The following is an 18,880-nucleotide window of genomic DNA, read 5'->3' as shown; positions in this document are numbered from 1 at the left end:
ACGACCAGAAATGACGTTTTATATTAACTCAAACTTAAAATGACCATAAATTACTATAGAAGAATAAATGAAGCACAAAGCGAATATCAATTAAAATTAATAATTGTATAGCATAAAGATAATAAATGCCGATGTATATGAATTATTAAATCCTAAAATGCGTAAAAATTAAATCAGACAGTGTATGAGGAAAGATCACGGATCCTTATTTATCTGTTTTTTAATCCAGGGATGATCATATTTAATTAACATTCCTAGAAGACCGAGAGAGGGCTCTTTCAAATGGAAATCAAAAGTTCTAGTGTCTTTTTTATTTACTAAAAATGTTGGAGGGGAAATAGTCGCCTTTCCAGTCCCCTTTTCCCCGAAAGACATCCGATCAAAATTTGGAGATAGCAATTTGATTTAGCATAGTTGAAAGGTCCAATACTGTTTTTGGGGATGACAAGAACCCCCCCCATATTCTCCGGAAAAAGGACTGTAAGCTATCCAATTCTCCCATTGTCCACATGTGGTACTCGGGAACAGGTACTATCCCGTTAATGAGGGGGAGCTACCCCTTGCTCAACCCCCCGCTCTTTGCGCTAAAATTAGACTTTTTAAGAATTTGTTGAGGCTTAGTCTAAATGAAGGGAAATAAGAAATTAATTCCTAACCCCCTCCCCAGACACACACCTTTCTATATTTATCTGAAGGCTCGTGAAGAGCTAGACAATTTGAGCATTGAAATGCGCTCTTTTAGGCATCTTTCACCCCCTCCCCCTTGCCTGCACAATGACCCACTACTCCTTCCTTATAATAGCTTGTGTGCAATTATACAACACTTAGCGTAATTTTGAAAAATCAAGTGAATCAATTTAGTTAAATCAAGCATTAAGATAAATGTGTATATTAATTATTTGTCATCTTGTTGACTACTTGATTTTTTAGGAATGACTATGCCACCGTGTGGTATTACCTTTTCTTCAACTGGGAAGCTCAATATGGAGTTTTCTGATATTTTGAAATCGATAGGCTATCTCAGAATTTCTAGTCGATAACAGCTTGGTCCCCTTTGGGGCAAAATCCTAGTTTGGAACTGCAATTTGGTAGAAAGCGCCATTTTCCCGTGGCATGATCCTTTTGGTCACTCAAAAAAGGTAATAGGAATTTTAACTTGCTGTTCGAATGAGCCTTCTTCTGATATTCTTGGAACATCGGGTTCGGATCATTCCTGGGGAAAAGAAACAGATAAACAGGCATCCATGATGTTTCTTTTGGGGAAAAATGTGAAACTCCATATTTTTATTGATAGAAGCAGGAAACCTCTACAGTTGGGCTCTGTGAAATACTGAATCTAACGATGTGATTTTCATTAAGATCGCTTGCCCTTTTTTTCAGGCTTGTAGCTTTTGATGGATAATATTAAATTCAATATATTTTGTTTTTGTATTTTCGAAATCAGCATAGAAGTGAATTTTTTTTTATGTATTAATTGTTATTATGGTCCCTTTTTAGAGTGTCGGCTACTATTGGCTCTAGTCGCATCTTATTTATAGTTCGTTACCACAAACTGTTTGATGGTTGTACTTTCAATAAATTTTGTGGTTAGTTTTGTCCATATGAATAGAATACACGGAGGTTGATCTTTTAACTAAACGATAAATAGATTAAAATAGAAGGGTACGTTCCCACTACACCCTCCCTCAACCCTCTCATAACAAAATGTCTTGATCCTAAACAACGACTATTCCACTTGCTTTTTGCTCTATGTAGCTCTAACTATACCGCCGTTTCCTCACTTTATTGCTTGGTAAATTTCATAGCCTGTGGTTGGAGACATTATAAGCATGTCCAAAGGTCTCAGTGTTTCCCCGGCATTCCCTTGCGAAGCACATTCAGAAACGTCAATACTAGTTTCTTTTCTACTATCGAAGAAATATGCTCTTATATTTAATAATTCTATTAGAATTCAAGCTGTCAGTACTAGCTGTCGAACCAGAATATTCTGTTTGTAATGTTAGAATTTGTAAGTGTGATAAGCTGACTGGGTCTCAAAATTTTGAGTTTCGTAATTGGACAGTCAAAGTGAAAGAAGGTGAAACAGTGCAAGAACTTTGGAATATTGAGTGTCGATGCACAAGGAGAACCAAGGTATGTAAACACTTTTTTTTACCAAGTTGTGTGCTCTGACCAGTGTCACAATCTGACTTTCAGATTTAGTGTAAATAAGGAAATGATAGAAGGATAACTTAAATTTTAGGGAACATGGGAGTTATACACAGCAAAAAACTTAAACCAGGTAGGATGAAGGAGACGGGTCTGCATGTGTTGGCCTCATGTAAATTAATGTTGCAACGAGTCTCTAGTAGTAGACATAGTAAGTCCAGGCAGAGAAACTAGGAATTCTGTAAACTGAGGGTGGTTTTCAAGTTGAGGTGAACTAAGGTGTAAATTGAGGGTAAAGAATCAAAATCAGAAAGCGAAAAAAATTGCATCACTCTCGTTTTTACAGTAGTTATAATTTTGTATGTTTTGTTTTTTCGTAAAAATTAGGTGTTTTTGACCTTTACGGTTAGGGAAGGGGGGGAGACAGTAGCCAAACTTCTGTTTGTAGTAATTTTTGTTCGTTTTAAGTTTGACTTTAACATTCAATTTTATTTTACTCGCTTTAAGATTTATTTGTTCACCTATGTTAGTACCTGCTATTTCTATGTTTTCTATGACCGTGTATTTTAATTTCGGTTCTTTCTGGGTTTCATTTATTCTTGATTAGTAGGCCAAATTACCGTTTATTTTGAGTTTGAAGTATTATAGGGATTTATCTGCTGTTCTTAAGTTGAATATAGCTCTTTACTTTTCTCTGAAAAATCTCTTTTTGGGGAAAGTTTTTTAAATACGTATTTGATTCACAAAGTTTTGTTTTTGGTTAATATAACGAATATTTCTCCAGTTTTTCTTGTCTCTGGCATAATAATTAAGATATCCGATTCTAATTTACTAGTTATAGTAATTGGCTTTGGATTTATTTCAGTTGCCCCCTTAAAATTTCCTGAAAGTTTCAATTAAATGTCATTAGCTGCTCCTAGAATATTTCAAATAAACCTTTCTGACCACCGAGATGCACATAGTTTCTTTTGCTTGAACATTCTGACCTTTATCCACTTCTAAGATATTGCAGATTTTCTCTTTTGATAAACTAGATGTAAAAAAGGTCTTGTGGTTTAATTTAATATCCCGCTCAGCATACATTGAAGGTTCAAACACTGTTAAACATACCCTGAAAGTTTCAACTTAATGTCCTCAGCCGTTCCTGAAATATTAATTATGTGACCAGATGCTATGGTTCAACATCTTCAGCGTTCCCTAAAAGGGGTCCCAAGTAAATATAGTACCAGTTGCAGCCGCAGTCACAAATTGTCGCAGTCAGAAGTAGTCATTGTCACAGACGAAGAGTCACATTTGCAGCCGTAGTAGTAGAAGTGGCCCAGAAAGTTTCAAGTTAATACCCTTACCTACTACTACTACTACTACTACTACCACTATTAACTCACTCCAGCACCAAGCCGCCTGAGGCCAACACAGCTACGTATGCTCCTCTTCCAAACTAATCTATTCAAGGCCTCCCTCTTTACACCTTCCCAGGAAGTTCCCATTTCCTTTAAATCTTTATTTATGACATCCTCCCACCCCAGACGATGACCTGCTTTCTGTGCAGCCCCAGTTGGTTGGCCAAAAAGGACAATCTTCGGCAATCTGTCATCCTTCATCCGCAGAACGTGACCTAGCCATCTCAACCTTTCTTTCATATAGCCCTAGAAAACGGGATTGAATCACATTTTTCGTACAACCCACTGTTTGAAATACGGTCCGTCAGCCGGGTACCCAGAACCATCCGTTGACAATTTCTCTGGAAAACATCTAGTAACCCCTTACCCGTTCCTGAAATATTGCAGATAAGCCTTTTTAATCACTTGAATGCAGATAGTGTCTTTTGATGTAGCTCAACATTCCCCGAAATTTCATCTCAATACCCTTATTCTTTTGGACATACACAGGATCAAACATTCCCCCTTTCCCAATGACAAATCCTGCAAGTCATAAATGGACAAATCGGATAATTTACAATCCTTGCCCCAGTAGCTGTGAGGGCATGGCATCCCTGGAGGTATAACTATTAGACCTTGTAACTATTTTGAATATAGTGGCTTTTCAAGATTTCTGTTAGAATAAAGGGGAGCACCTAAAAGGGCCTGAGGGGGAGGGGGGCTGGTTGCCCTCCGTTCCTTTTTCAACTTCACTCTCAGTATGATTTCAAAGTTCCAACTTAATACCCTTTGTCGTTCCTTAGATATTCATATTTTACCCTTTCGACAGTCCTCCTGGATATAGTGGGTTTTGATTTTGTTTTGACTGTCTTAATACACAGAATCTTTTCGAAGAAACTCTGAATCAAACATTCCCACTTTCCCAAACGATTAATCCTGTAATAAAAAAAAAGAGTTAAATATATAATTATAATTTTCGCCTCGGCGACTATGGGGGGGGGGTATTGCATCCTTGGAACCATAGTTGCTAGATCTTTTGCCTGTTTTGAACGAAAATGCTTCTTCAAGATTTTGATTAGTGTTAGTGGGGCATCTAAAAAGGGCAAGGAGGCTTGCAACCCTCCAGTCAATTTTCAACATCTCCCTCAACATACTGGTACCTTGTAAGTTTCAACTTAAAACTATCAGCTGTTCCTTTGATATTTTTGATACGCCCTTTTGACAACTAGCATGCACAAAGTATGTTTTGATTGCGTTATGCGTTCCTCTCCAAAGCCTTAGGGTGTTATGTCATCAGCATAGGCATAGTTATTGGACCTTTAGAGTATTTTCAACGATGTGGCTATTTCAAATTTTGATTGAATGTTTTTGGAGAGAAGGCAGCTAAAGAGGGTATTGGAGGGGGCTGGCTGCCATCGAACCACTTTAAAACTTCCCCTTCAAAATTTCCTGGAAGTTTTAACTTTATTCCTTCAGCCGTTCTCGAGATAATACAAATTCGTCTTTTTGATAAACTGGATGCTCATACTGCTTTTTAATTTAATTAAAGATATCCCTCAACATTCTCCTTCACCTCAATACCCTTGACCTTTTCCGATGTACCCAGAATCTTTCCTCCAAAGCTTTCCCCTTTTCCTAATGATAAAATCCTGGATGTAAACAATTTATAAATGCATACGGTAATTTACAATTCTTGCCCTGGGACTGTGGAGGCCCCTTGAAAGTTTAAACCTAATACCATCAATATTTCCTTAGATATTGCTGATATTTCCTTTTCACAATCACCAAGGACAAAGTGTATTTTTGTTGTGTTTGGTATCATTCTCAATTTTTCATAAATTTTCACCTTAATGCTCTAAGATTTTTGGAGATCCAGGATCAAATATTCCCTCTTTTCTCAATAAAAAGACCTTATATGTCAACAATGGGCAACTTGTATAACACGCTGCTCTTTTTCTGGGGGTGGGAGTGGGGTGGTTGTCAGCCCTAGAGGCATGGTTTTTTACCTTTGGACTACTTTGAAAAAAATAGCTACCGTATCTCAAAATTTTGATCGGATGAACTTTGGGGAAAAGGGCGTGTGATGGGAGGGGTGCTGGCAGCCTTCCGATTATTTCTTATGCATAAAAAGGGATCTAGAACTTTCTACTGCCATTCGGATGAGCCCCTTCCTATGTATTAATGACCATCCCTTCCATAAAATCGTATATATTAACGATAGGTAGCTTGCATAATTCACAGCCCTTGCTGCCGGGGGCTGTGGAAGAACTATGCCTCAGGGGTTGACAAAATTACCCTCCATAGCCTGGGGCAAGAGGTGTCCCGAGGGGTATCCTAACACTTAACTTTAAGATGGTAAGAATGGAAAAATATATAGCATCTGGAAAGCCTCCGCATAAACACCGCTTATAGCAAAAGTAGGCACAGTCTATAAAAACAACCCACATGAAAAAGTCTCAAGTTCCCTTTACGTATTAAATAAAAACAAGTTTTTTTTCACCTGAAAGTAAGGAGTAACATTAAAACTTAAAACGAACAGAAATTATACCGTATATTGAAGGGTTCCTCAGTATCCCGCTATTTGCGCTAACGTTTTTTAGCATTTTCAAAAAAGCTTCTGATCCTTATTGAACTTAGTGTGTTTCAGGAGTCGTTCTTAAAGAACTGGGGCAAAAGGTCAAACTTTAGTGTAAAGAGTTTGGTATTGAGGATGGGAAAGCCTCTTTCATATACGGAATAATTTGTGCTCGTTTTAAGTTTTAACGTTGCTCTTTACTTTCAGTTGACAAAAATTGTCTGTTTTTTTTCTTATTAAATTTCTAAACATCTTCACATGTAAAATTTAGCCACCAAAGACAAAGTAATATAAATAAAATGAATTTCGTATATGAATTCTAGGACCCCCCCCCCCTCCCCCTATAAAAGTTCCCCTGGAAACTCCCCCCCCCCCCAACAAATTTCCTCGCAAAAAATGTCTGTATACTTTCCAATAACAAATAGGCTACTATATGTAAATAATAGGCGAATTCCATAACTTGCAGCCCTTTCCCCGCAGACTGGGGTGAAACCCAGAAGCACCGAACTTGCCAAAGTACTGGAACCCCCCTAACTTCCGCGAAGAGACCGGATCCAGTCCAGTTACGTCAATCACGTATCTACGACATTTGGTTATTCTACCCACCAAGTTTCATCCCGATCTCTCCACTCCAAGCGTTTTCAAAGATTTCCGATTTTCCCCTCCAACTCCCCCCAATGTCACCAGATCTGGTGGAAATTTTAAACAAAAGCTCTGAGATATGAGTTCCATCTAAATTTTGAATTTCATTAAGATCTGGTCACCCGTTCGTAAGTGAAAAATACCTCAATTTTTCGAATTAACCCCACCGCAACTTCCCCATCAGCGGATTCAGTCTGCTTGTATCAATCACGTATCTACGACTTGTGCTTATTTTTCCCACCAAGTTTCATCCCGATCTCTCCACTCTGCGTTTTCCAAGATTTCCCGTTCCCCCTCCAACTCCCCTCAACATCACTGGATACGGTCGGGATTTAAGAGCTTTGAGACACGAGGTCCTTCTGAATATCAAATTTCATTAAGATTCGATCACCCATTCGTAACTTAAAAATACCTCTTTTTTTCGATCTTTCCTCTCCCTCCAGCCCCCCAGATGGTCGAATCGGGGAAACGACTGTTATCAAGTCAATTTGTGCAGGTCCCTGACACGCCTACCAATCTTCGTCGTCCTAGCGCATCCAGAAGCACCGAACTCGCCAAAGCACTGGAAACCCCCCCCCCTTCTCCCCCAAAGAGAGTGGGTCCAGTCCAATTATGTCTTATCACGTATCTAGAACTTGTACTTATTCTTCATTTTAAGTTTAAACCGGTAAGTTTAAAGAGACCGGATCCAGTCCAGTTACGTCAATCACGTATCTACGACATTTGCTTATTCTACCCACCAAGTTTCATCCCGATCTCTCCACTCCAAGCGTTTTCAAAGATTTCCGATTTTCCCCTCCAACTCCCCCAAATGTCACCAGATCTGGTGGAAATTTAAAACATAAGCTCTGAGATATGAGTTCCATCTAAATTTTGAATTTCATTAAGATTTGATCATCCGTTCGTAAGTGAAAAATACCTCAATTTTTCGAATTAACCCCACCGCAACTTCCCCAAAGAGAGCGGATTCAGTCCGCTTGTATCAATCACGTATCTAGGACTTGTGCTTATTTTTCCCACCAAGTTTCATCCTGATCTCTCCACTCTGCGGTTTCCAAGATTTCCCGTTCCCCCTCCAACCTCCCCTCAGCATCACTGGATACGGTCGGGATTTAAGAGCTTTGAGACACGAGGTCCTTCTAAATATCAAATTTCATTAAGATTCGATCACCCATTCGTATCTTAAAAATACCTTAGTTTTTTCGATCTTTCCTCTCCCTCCAGCCCCCCAGATGGTCGAATCGGGGAAACGACTGTTATCAAGTCGATTTGTGCAGGTCCCAGACACGCCCCCAATTTTCGTCGTCCTAGCGCATCCAGAAGCACCGAACTCGCCAAAGCACTGGAAATCCCCCCTTTTCCCCCAAAGAGAGTGGGTCCGGTCCAATTATGTCTATCACGCATCTAGAACTTGTACTTATTCTTCCCATCAAGTTTCATTTCGATCTCTCCACTCTAAGCGTTTTCCAAGATTTCCGGCTTTCAAGATTTATATTTACCCCCTTCAACCCCTTATGTCCCCGGATCCGATTCGAATTGAAAATGGAGCATCTAAGACATAAGATCTTTCTGTATATTAAGTTTCATCAAGATCTGATCTCCCAATTTTCACGTTTTCCAAAATTTCCGGTTTTCCCCTCCAACTCCCCCCAATGTCACCGGATCTAATCAGGATTTAAAATAAGAGCTCTGAAGCACAAGATCCTTCTAAATAATAAATTTCATTAAGATTTGATCACCCGTTCTTAAGTTACAAATACCTCATTTTTTCTTATTTTTCCGAATTCGCCCCCCCCCCCCTCCCCAACTCCCCCAAAGAGAGCCAATCTGGTCTGGTTATGTCAATCACGTATCTAGGACTTGTGCATATTATTCCCACACAGTATCATCACGATGTCTCCACTCTAAGCGTTTCCCAAGATTTCTGGTTTCCTCCTCCTACTCCCCCCAATGTTACCAGATCCGGTCAAGATTTAAAGTAAGGGCTCTGAGACACGAGGTCTTTCTAAATATCAAATATCATTAAGGTCTTATCACCCGTTCTTAAGCTAAAAATACCTCATTTTTTCTAAGTTTTCCGAATTACCGAATTAGGCCCCCCCCCAACTCCCCCAAAGAGAGCGGATCCGGTCCGGTTATGTCAATCTTGTATCTAGGACTTATGCTTATTTTTCCCACCATGTTTCATCCTGATTCCTCCTCTCTAAACGTTTTCCAAGATTTCTTGTCCCCCAACTCCCCCCAATGACACTGGATCTGGTCTGGATTTAAAATAAGAAATCTGAGTTACGAGGTCCATCTAAATGTCAAATTTCATTAAGATCCCATCACTCCTTCGTAAGTTAAAAATACCTCATTTTTTCTATTTCTTCTGAATTAATCCTCCCCACAACTTCCCCAAAGACAGCGGATCTGTTTCGGTTATGTCAATTACGTATCTAGTATTTGTGCTTATTTTCCCCGCCAAGTTTTATCCCGATCCCTCCACTAAGCGTTTTCCAAAATTTTAGCTTTCACCCTCCAACTCCCCCGCCCCCCCAATGTCACCGGGTCCGGTCGGGATTTAAAATAAAAGCTCTGAGACATGATATCCTTCTAAATATCGAATTTCATTTAGATCCGATCACCCGTTCGTAAGTTAAGAAACCTCGTTTTTTCTAATTTTTCCAAATTAACCGTCCCCCCACTCTCCCCAGATTGTAGAATCGGGAAAACGACTATTACTCATTTAATCTGGCCTGGGCCCTGATACACCTGCCAAATTTCATCGCCCTAGCTTATCCGGAAGTGCCCAAACTATTAAAACCGGGACAGACCGACAGATTTTGCGATCACTATATGACACTTGGTGAATACCAAGTACCATAATAAACACGCCTCTGTGATCTTTCTTCTGGCAATAAATACAAAATTTCTCATTTTGCAAATGGGGACTTGAAACCACTAGAGTAGGGTTCTCTGATACGCTGAGCTTGATGATGCGGTTTTCAACAAGATTTCTTGACTTTTAGGGAATGTGTGCCCCCTTTTTCGAAAATTGGGCAGATTTTCTCAGGCTCGTAGCTTTTGAAGGGTAACATTAAACTTAATGAATCTTACATATGTGGAATCATCATAAAAAAAAACAAACAATTCTTTCGATGCATCTTTTGTTATCAAAATTCTGATTTTTAGAGTTTGGGCTACTATTGTACTGAGTCGCTCCTTACTCACATCGTTACCATGAACTGTTTAACCGTATCTGACCCTTAATACAAAAAGCAAATTCTTTTAAACAGTGCGTTTTTATTTGTATGTCATCAAAAACAGAGAAAAATAGTCACAATGCTAATCAAACACTCTAGAAAAAACAAAATCCTTAGAAGCAAGCTCGTAGATCCATTCTCGAAATTTTCAATAGAAAATCAAGGACATTGAAAATGAAATATTATTGTTTAAATTGGTTAAGCGGAAATTTGCACAACCACATATATCTTGAATTTTTTTTTTTTTTTCGCAAAATCAGTTATTAATGAAAAGAGCTTGAATTGCAGCAATGCAGTTTTTGGTAGTAACGGGCGTGGAATCTAAATAAAATGCGGGTGAAAAATCAACAAGAAAAGGCTAAAACCATACGGCAGTTAACAGCGGAAGAAAAAGTAACTTTCCTTTGAAGATGTTGCTGTCTTTGAGAACCAACAGATTGTTAGTGTTAGACTTTTTACGGGCGAAAACGGTGTTAAGTTTAAGTAATTTGTTCAGTTTATTAATTTTCGTGATTCAGCGTGGAAGTACTGACAACAATGTTCTACTGTCCTAAAAACATTACTTCAAACAATAAAAGGAAATACTTAGAAACCGAGGTTCGGGTATGAATAGAGCCAAGATGGGTCTGGTGGGGCAAAATATTTTTGTTTGGTGTCCTTAGTGCTTTAATATTGCATCTATTTTTCAATATGGTTAAAAAATGGTAAATATTTTAAATCGTGGATTAATTACTTAGCTGAGAAATAAATACATTATTCGATCCGCTATTCAACACTTTCGAAATATGATGACGGGTACCGTCAAAACTTCCTTCTAGAAACTTTCTTTTGGCTTATACATCACAGTAAGCAAAATCTAGGTATTTTACCTTAAATATGCATATTTTTAGGCTGGTATTAAAAATTAGGTATTAAAATTTTGGCTGGATCATAAAAGAACAAATATGTTCTTTAGGAAAGGGACTCATTCTGAAAAATAAAAGAAATATTCTCCGGTTATTCTTAAATCATTTTACAGTGTATCCTCATTAAGGAGCTATTAAAACTCAATCTACCACTCAAAACACAAATATTTTGAGGAAAAAGACGTCTCTCATATTTAAACCAAAGTTCAAGTATTGCAGCATTTTCTGGCTTTGGTGTGAAGCCCCCCCCCCCTCCCCTCAGAAGAAAAAATTCGATTTTTCAAATTGTCTTCTGATTTTAGGTATCCCAAGTTCAACTGATTCTAATGGTGCTATTCTTATTTTAACCCTTCGCCATTTTTTAGGGGTTTCAAGCTCATTTTCGGAATTCCAAAAAAAAAATGTTTTAGGTGCAGGAAAATTTTATTGGGAGGATTTTGGGTGGTGAGGGGGAGTATTTAGACCCCCCTACCTTGGGAGAATTCTCCGAATTTCTACCATCCTTTAGAATAGACCTATGTGCGATTATGCTTGGAATATGTAGCCAGGCAACTCTAATCAGATTATACTGATTGATTATTATTTAACTATTGAATACAAATTTAAGATAATGCAAGGTTCTATTATTACGAACAGATATTCTGAGGAAAAGGGAATCGAGGATTTGCGTGGTTGAGCAAAGAATATAAACAATATCAGCTCTGAAGTATAAGCTACGATGACTGTCAGTCATTGTAGCATCAGCCATAGTAGTTGGATTTCAGAGTATTCTCCGATATATACCTTTTTGGGCGTCAATTCCCTTAGAAAATATTCCCTCGTCCCATAAAAGCTGGGCGCATAAGTACCTTTGAGTAGCAGTAATGCTTTTTTTTCTACGTTTTGGGTGTATTTGTACATTGGGTAGTTGAACGTTGGCAGTATAGCTTGTTATTGGTTTCATTTATTCAATTTTAATAATGTGTCTCGAGAAATTCTAACTTTAAGCTTCGATGAGCCACATCTGCGTCATATTTTTTTAGGTGAATGGTTAACTAACCCTAAAAGGTTAACTAAATGGTTAACTAACCCTAACCCTAACAAACCCCAAGTTTGAAACAGTCGGGTGCTATGATTTTTGCCAAGAAAAACATTCAAAAAATATATTTTACCCCCAAATTAAAATGGCTTTCCTGTATTCGATTGCTTCCCAATGAGGATGTGTTGCGACTTAGATAAGAACTCGTATCTATTTTAAAATATAGTTTTTTTTTTTTTATTGTATTGGAAGTACTCTATCTTATCCTGTTTTTCAGGTTCTGAGTTTTGGCCGAAGCTATGGAAGGACTGTAATCCCAAAAGCAGTTAATCATTTTTCCATTAGTAACTGTTTGTATGTTACTCTATCAGCTGGTTCCTTTGGATCCCAAGCAGGTCAGGAGATCCATCTCAAAGATATAGCATCATTAAATGTGGAAAAATGGGCTTTTAGACGTGATTCTATCTCTATGAGGCTTATTAAATTGGAAAACATCGGAAACTTAGTTGTTCATTCGGAGGCATTTACTGGAATTCATGATGAGAACCATATCTATTTTCATAATGTCACTTGGAACTATGTTAGAACAAGGACGTTTAGCAACATTAGTCTAATTAAACGGATGGAACTGAAGTCAGTGAAAGTGAATGAATTCGGATCTCTTTCTTTTTGGAAGGTTGATAATATTGAGGAGTTTCATATTCTTGGTAGTAACAAAGAAAACACAAGCTGTAATATAGATAGAATTAATTCTGACGCGTTATCTTTCACATCTTTTAATTTTAGTATTTTCCAGTGTAAAATTAAATTACTTCGAAGTGATGCTATTCATATCAGTGCCAATTTTGCCTATTTTGTTGAAAATGAAATAGGAACATTAGAATCAAATTCTCTAGGCTCAACTTTTAATGAACTACAATTTTGTAGAAACGAGGTGAATAAATTTAACAGTGGTTCTTTCTCGCGGCTTTATGGAAACAGAAGTGAAAATTCGTCAGTAATTTTTGTTTTGCAAGGCAATACGTTTCACACAGTGGGAATAAACGCTATGGATTTAGGTGATGAAAATTCAGTTCAATATTTTCATGTGCTTGATAATGCCTTTGATTGCGAGTGTAAAAATTTATCTTGGTTCACTGTCATTTATAGACAAGTGAGTCTTGGTCGTGCTTCTACGTATTTTGAGCTATTATTGGATGAAAGTATTTGTTCTGAACATCATGATATATTAGTTGCGTCGCAGCATAACGTGAACAAATGTGATCCTGACATGAGGGAAAAAACGGGAAATCCATTTACCGACTTAGAACCCTTGTTTATCATTCCTGTATCGATCGCAGCTTTTCTTTTACTTGTTTGTGTTTTTTGTAGATGTTGTTTGAAATTTAGATGTTCTCGGCAGGGAGGAGACTTTGTCTAAACTCGTCGTTATATTTTTATCATAATTTTATGTTGTATTTAAAAAGTTATTTTGCTTAACAGCGTAAATTTTTGCTGGTTTTCAGTGCATTTCAGCTTTCTTTTTATTATCGAGTAAACTTGGCTCAGGTCTTGTAAAAAATCTTCCAAATAAAGTGTTTATATATTTAACCGTCTTTACTTGATTTGAAAATTGTCAGACAATTAAGCTGTTGGAAGCTAATACCTCTCCAAGTATATCTCTCCCATTCGGCCCTTCTGCTTTAGTTGCTTCCCAAGGAATCTCTGAGATTTTAAAGTCATTTCTATATACTCCTTGTCTAGTGAACTTGACTCGGCTCAGCTTTTGCAACAAATCTTCCAGATAAAGATTTTCATCTTCTTGTCTTTATTTATGTTTGTAAATTGAAATTCCTTTTCAGTTTCCATACAAAATTGACGAGACATAGAGTTAATAACTATTGGCTGAAGTAACTGCAAATGTATGTGAAAAATTCGTTTTGCCCTAAATTGTTTTTTCCCTGATCGGCTTTAAACTTGCAGTGAATATGGGCATCGCCAGGTAGATCTCCATAAAGAAAAGTTATCTAGAAAAAAATGTTGTATCGATCCATAAGCCTTTTGTTCCAAACGAATTGTTGATCAGCAATCGCGAGAAAAGATTTGTTTATTAACAAATGTGGATCAACAATAATCTTCGAGAGAACATAAAAAATTTGTTATTGTCGTAAATAAACGGCAATGTTTTAAAAATCAGTGATTTACAATTCTCAATTAAACTCATGTTTGATCTCGTAATTTTCACTGTTTATGCACCCTTTTGTCTGATCAAATCCTGAAAGTTCTAATCAACTACCGAAAAAAAAACTTCAGTACCTTATAGAAGAAAGAGGGTGGATAATAAAAAAAGTACCTTCTTATGTCTTATTTTAGGTAAAAGATCAAGTAAATAATAAATATAACAATCTTTATGGCAAACTAACTGTTTTTTTTTTCTTTCTAGAATTGTAAGACCAAAAACAGTACTTTCCCCATTATATTCTTCCTTGAAATTTCTCCCTTAAGTTTAAGCAACAAGTGTGGATCGTTTTCACCAACAATGTTGGTCAACAAACCGTTTTTGATCGCTAGGACACAATTGTTAGCCAACAATGTCTCGCCAGAATAGATTGCTGATCAACAATGTTAACCAACTATGTCATTAGGAAAGCCCTGATGATCCCGAAATTCGGACGCAAAAGTTATTTTCTCAGTTGAATTAAACTTGCAAGGTCTTTAAAAGTAAACTTGGTAGTATCAATTCGTGTAGCAGAAATATCCGAAAAAGGTAGTTTTTTTCCGACTTCCTTGAAACTTACAGGACATGTAGAAAGAGATCAAAAGCTCTCATTAAAGACAAAAACAAAATACTGTATGAAATTGTGATGTCTGAAGTTATTGTTATAAAGCAAACACTGGAAATATTTATGAATGACCTAGACACGCATTTATTTAAACGCTGCTAGTCATAGATGGGAAGAGGGGGTGTTGGGCTCTTGATGAAACCTTGAGAAAAAAGCCAGATATATTTATGAATGACCCAGACGCTGATTTATTTAAATACTGTTAGTTATAGATAGGAAGAGCGGGAGTAGGGCTCGTGATGAATAAAGAAGCTTCCAAGTTTGCTTAGGTTAAGGAGCTACTAATGATAAGGTTCTAGTTCACTCTTTATAACGAAAAAGTGCAAGGTGTTAATTATATATAATCTTATAATATATAACCGTGTGAAGGAGGCAGTATGAATTCATATGGATATTACATGTAGTTACAGGAACAAATAGACAATATCTCAGGCACAAATATGGCATTTTTATGAGGGGCACTTCAAGGTCCAGATTGGTACAAATTGGGATAGAAGGTATCCTAGCTTAGGTAATGGTATCGAAAAAAATGAAAATAGCAATAGAAATAGACTGCTACGCTTTTGTAGGTAAATAATGTAGTTATTACCAATATGTTATTTCATCATAATTGGCCCAAAAGTTAAAATGGTGCTCACATATTGGTATGGCGGCTAACCTTATTGGTTGTTTTATTGTAAATCGAACACTGTCTGGATTTATACAGGGCACTAGAATATATAAGAGTGCCGCTATTGATGTTAATCCATCAACCATCTAGTAGCGTCTAGAGTTTGTTGAAAGCTGAAATTTAGGAAGGGTTGCTTTCTTCCGGGTACATGTGACGTTGATAGACTCAAGAATAAAAATTTGAGATGAATTTTCCAAGAGAGATATGAAAAGAACTAGTTTAGAAAATGAAATGTAGAAGATAAATGGAAAAATCTTTGGAAAAGGATTTGCAGAGTAGCGGAAGATGTGCTTGGGAAGAAAGTCAGAAAAATAGCAAGGAAAATTAGTGAAAACACTTTAAGCTTGGTAGAAGAGAGAAGAGGTTTGTACAAGAAGTTCCAGGGTGAAAGACCTTGCTAGAATAAGAGGAAAGTAAGGGGAGCTGAGGAGGCATTGGAGTGTGATTTAGACATGATCAAGTAAACCGAGATCTGGGAGGGGCACTTGCCCCCTGTGCCATAGAAAATCACGGCCCTGAAATGGAACGTGAAAATTTCATTAAGGAAGGGAAGTGTGTTATTGGCCGAAAAACTGTTTAACTCTGATTTGCTGAAACTTCTATCCGTCAGTCCCTGGGCCAATTTTTGGTATTATTTCAGATTGTATGACTTCAAGTTTTGATTAGATATTTGTCACACTGAACTTTTGATTGTTGCCGAAATTAATAATATCCATTGCTGTGTTGAATCTAGAAGTAATTCGTTTATCTAACCTTCAACTATGTTGTTTTTCAGAGAAATGATTTATTTTTGGAGTTGGAAACCTTATTACTTTCCCGAAGCTAGCTCACGAAACCCTAATACAACGTAAAATTTAAGCGGTTCAAAATCCAATTATTAACTTTTTAAGAATTGGGTAGCTATTTCTAGCATTAAAAAATGTATTATCGCGTCCATGCTTGATAGCCGATCAGGGGAAAAAAACCATGTTGAAATAGGAAGAACAAAAGCATGTCTCTGCTCCCCTCTTCTGTCATTAAATTTTTTGGAGCATTTAAAAAGAAAAAAAAAATCAAAAGACACCTATGGCATCAAGATAGCATTCACTAATGGGTGTTTGATCCGAGTTCCTTAAGTTATGCAAATTATCTTGTGCTAGTAACTCATGGTTAAATTTAGAATGAAGTAATTTTGCACCTTGTATAACAATATTTTGATTTTTCTTTTTTGAAAATTGCTACTTTGCTCTGGGATGTTCTCTAGTGTTACTCAAAAAGAGCACTACAACTTTCAGTCTCTGTTTGTGTTCTCATATACTACGGTCACTGGCACGGTAGGGGCACCTCAAGGAAGAAAACTCAAATAATCACATATCCGTGATCAGGTGCATATTTTCGAGGTGAGGGGAGGGGTCTATAAAAAAAATTATAGTTGGAATAAGAAGTAACATGTAATTCGAGAAAATGTGTTGTTTTTCGGTGGGGCTAACCGCCTTCCCATTTCCCCTTTTTACGTCAGTGATCATGCTTCTTAGGAAAAATGTGAAATATAGTATCTTTGTTGGTTGCTGGTTGAAACGTCTGTTCTATGGTTCTCAGATATGCTGAATTTAACTACATTGTATTTCAAGATGCTATTTTCTTTTTGGGGAGGATTTTCTCTTCTTTTTTTAAATTTTGCTTATTGTGTTATGCTAAAAACTTCTGAGGTCTAATTTTAATCTTATTGAACGGGTATAATTGGATTAGAATCAGGTTACTTTGGTGTGTACATTTTTTTTATTTTTTCAAAATATAGGGTTTTGTTTTCTGGTTTATGGGTCACTCTTTAGTTACTTCTTTTACGATGAAACGTTCCATTTATAAGAAAGGCTCAAAACTCAACTCAAAATCACAGAAAAATACATGGGAGTTCGTGGAAGTGGGTGGGTGGACCTGGAGGCTCCTCTTCTTTATGGAAGCGCTTGCGTTTCAACGACGACAGCTATTTAAAGCAATTAAGTTGTTTTAAATTTTTGTGACTTTAAGTTGCAAAAATCACCAGCTGAATTGAATCCAAAATCGAATTAAGATAGAACCAATTAAGCATGAAAATTAGCTGAGTAACCTGTCGGTTTTAAGGCGGCTTTGGTTTAAGGCAATATATATATATATATATATATATATATATATATATATATATATATATATATATATATATATATATATATATATATATATATATATATATATATATATATATATATATATAGAATCGTCCAGTCTTTTTTAAAACGAGGTGGAGATTCAGTAATCAGTTTTTACTGACTAGTCAGTAAAATGAACAGGTGTTTTTGGTTTCACACATAGGGGTCATAATTCTAAAATGCAAAAAAAGTAAATTATTTTGAAAATAGAAGAAAGTATTAAGGAAACTTCAAGGTTTCTTGGGGACACAGTCCTAAATGTCCCTCCGCATACGCACATGGATAATAGCAAAAAGTGATACTTTCTCCATTTTTCCAAAAATCTATTGAACTGACTATCGGACCTTAATTTCTAATTTAAAGATGTCGCTATCAATTCGTGTGTTGCCAGTTCCGTCCAGATTTTGTAGAATAATACATGACTAGTTTGGAGGGGGGGGTATGTAGATGCCTCTTTAGAACTAGAATGGTGAACCGTGTTCCACAAGATCAACAACACCAAATGGACTATTTTTGGGGGGAATACACAAGAAGCTTGATCGGGCGTAAGGCATGTGGTGAAATAAAACACTTTTATCACATTTCAGGCAATCAAGAATGTCATACGTCACCGGGTTGACTGGGCCACCATGAGTAAAAAATAACTCTTTCCACTGTAATGTTACTATAGTACTTGAATCAAGCTTGGAACAGTGTTTTGCAAAATCAGAGCAAATTGGGTCTTACCAGTATAATGGGACAAGAAGATTCATGACAGTGATGATCGTGATGTATAAGGACAGGTGGGAGCACTGTCTTCATCTAGTCTTGGTTTTACATCAGTTTGACTTACTTTAGTTATTTTTTACCTTTTTTTTAGGAATTCATGCTCTGTCGCGACGAGATGAAAGATCCTAGGAAATGTTTGAATGAAGGGAAGGCCGTAACTGCTTGTGCTATGAAGTTCTTCCAGCTTCTAAAAAAGAACTGTACTGAAGAGTTTACAGCCTATGCAAATTGTGTGGATAAATCTAGTCATAATATGGCATTTGCTCCGTGAGTTATAAATTTCTTTTCTTTTCTGTCAATCGAAGATAATTTCAGCTTTTTATTTTGTCTTATCTTGTCTTCAGTATGTTCACTAATTTCCAACAAAAAAAACTGCAACAACAAAAAATATGTTTGTGAATTTTACTATTTGTATGATAGATGTTTACCACAGTATTAAAAACTTTACTTTTGGTCAAATTCTTTGGGTTTCTTTCCAGTTTAATGGTTATATATAAACAGGTTCTTATTAAATAACTTTATTTTCATGTCAGATTGAAAAAG

General features: G+C 36.8%; 2 protein-coding genes across 2 annotated transcripts in view; both read left to right on the top strand.

Moving 5' to 3' along the window:
* LOC136031967 (NADH dehydrogenase [ubiquinone] 1 alpha subcomplex subunit 8-like) overlaps window positions 1-18,880 on the top strand; it is a 60,299-nt gene that overhangs the window by 18,132 nt on the left and 23,287 nt on the right. Inside the window, exon 2 of the mRNA XM_065711982.1 lies at window positions 18,429-18,604. Coding sequence (XP_065568054.1) covers window positions 18,429-18,604 — 176 coding nt within the window. The remainder of the gene's footprint in view (window positions 1-18,428; window positions 18,605-18,880) is intronic.
* Window positions 709-13,496, top strand: LOC136031966 (uncharacterized). The gene is made up of 2 exons (XM_065711981.1): window positions 709-2,133; window positions 12,190-13,496. The coding sequence occupies exons 1-2, from the start codon at window positions 1,921-1,923 to the stop codon at window positions 13,330-13,332; spliced, it is 1,356 nt and encodes a 451-aa protein (XP_065568053.1). The 5' UTR covers window positions 709-1,920; the 3' UTR covers window positions 13,333-13,496.

Source organism: Artemia franciscana, chromosome 10, assembly GCF_032884065.1.
Source record: "Artemia franciscana chromosome 10, ASM3288406v1, whole genome shotgun sequence".
NCBI classification, from domain to species: Eukaryota; Metazoa; Arthropoda; class Branchiopoda; order Anostraca; family Artemiidae; genus Artemia; species Artemia franciscana.
This window is presented reverse-complemented; position numbering and strand designations above follow the sequence as displayed.

What these genes read in the sequence shown, in the direction of transcription:
- LOC136031966 (XM_065711981.1), top strand. Translation starts at nt 1,921, where the DNA reads ATGCTCTTATATTTAATAATTCTATTAGAATTCAAGCTGTCAGTACTA. An exon ending in GATGCACAAGGAGAACCAAG is followed by an intron (nt 2,134 to 12,189) that starts GTATGTAAACAC and finishes CCTGTTTTTCAG; the next exon opens with GTTCTGAGTTTTGGCCGAAG.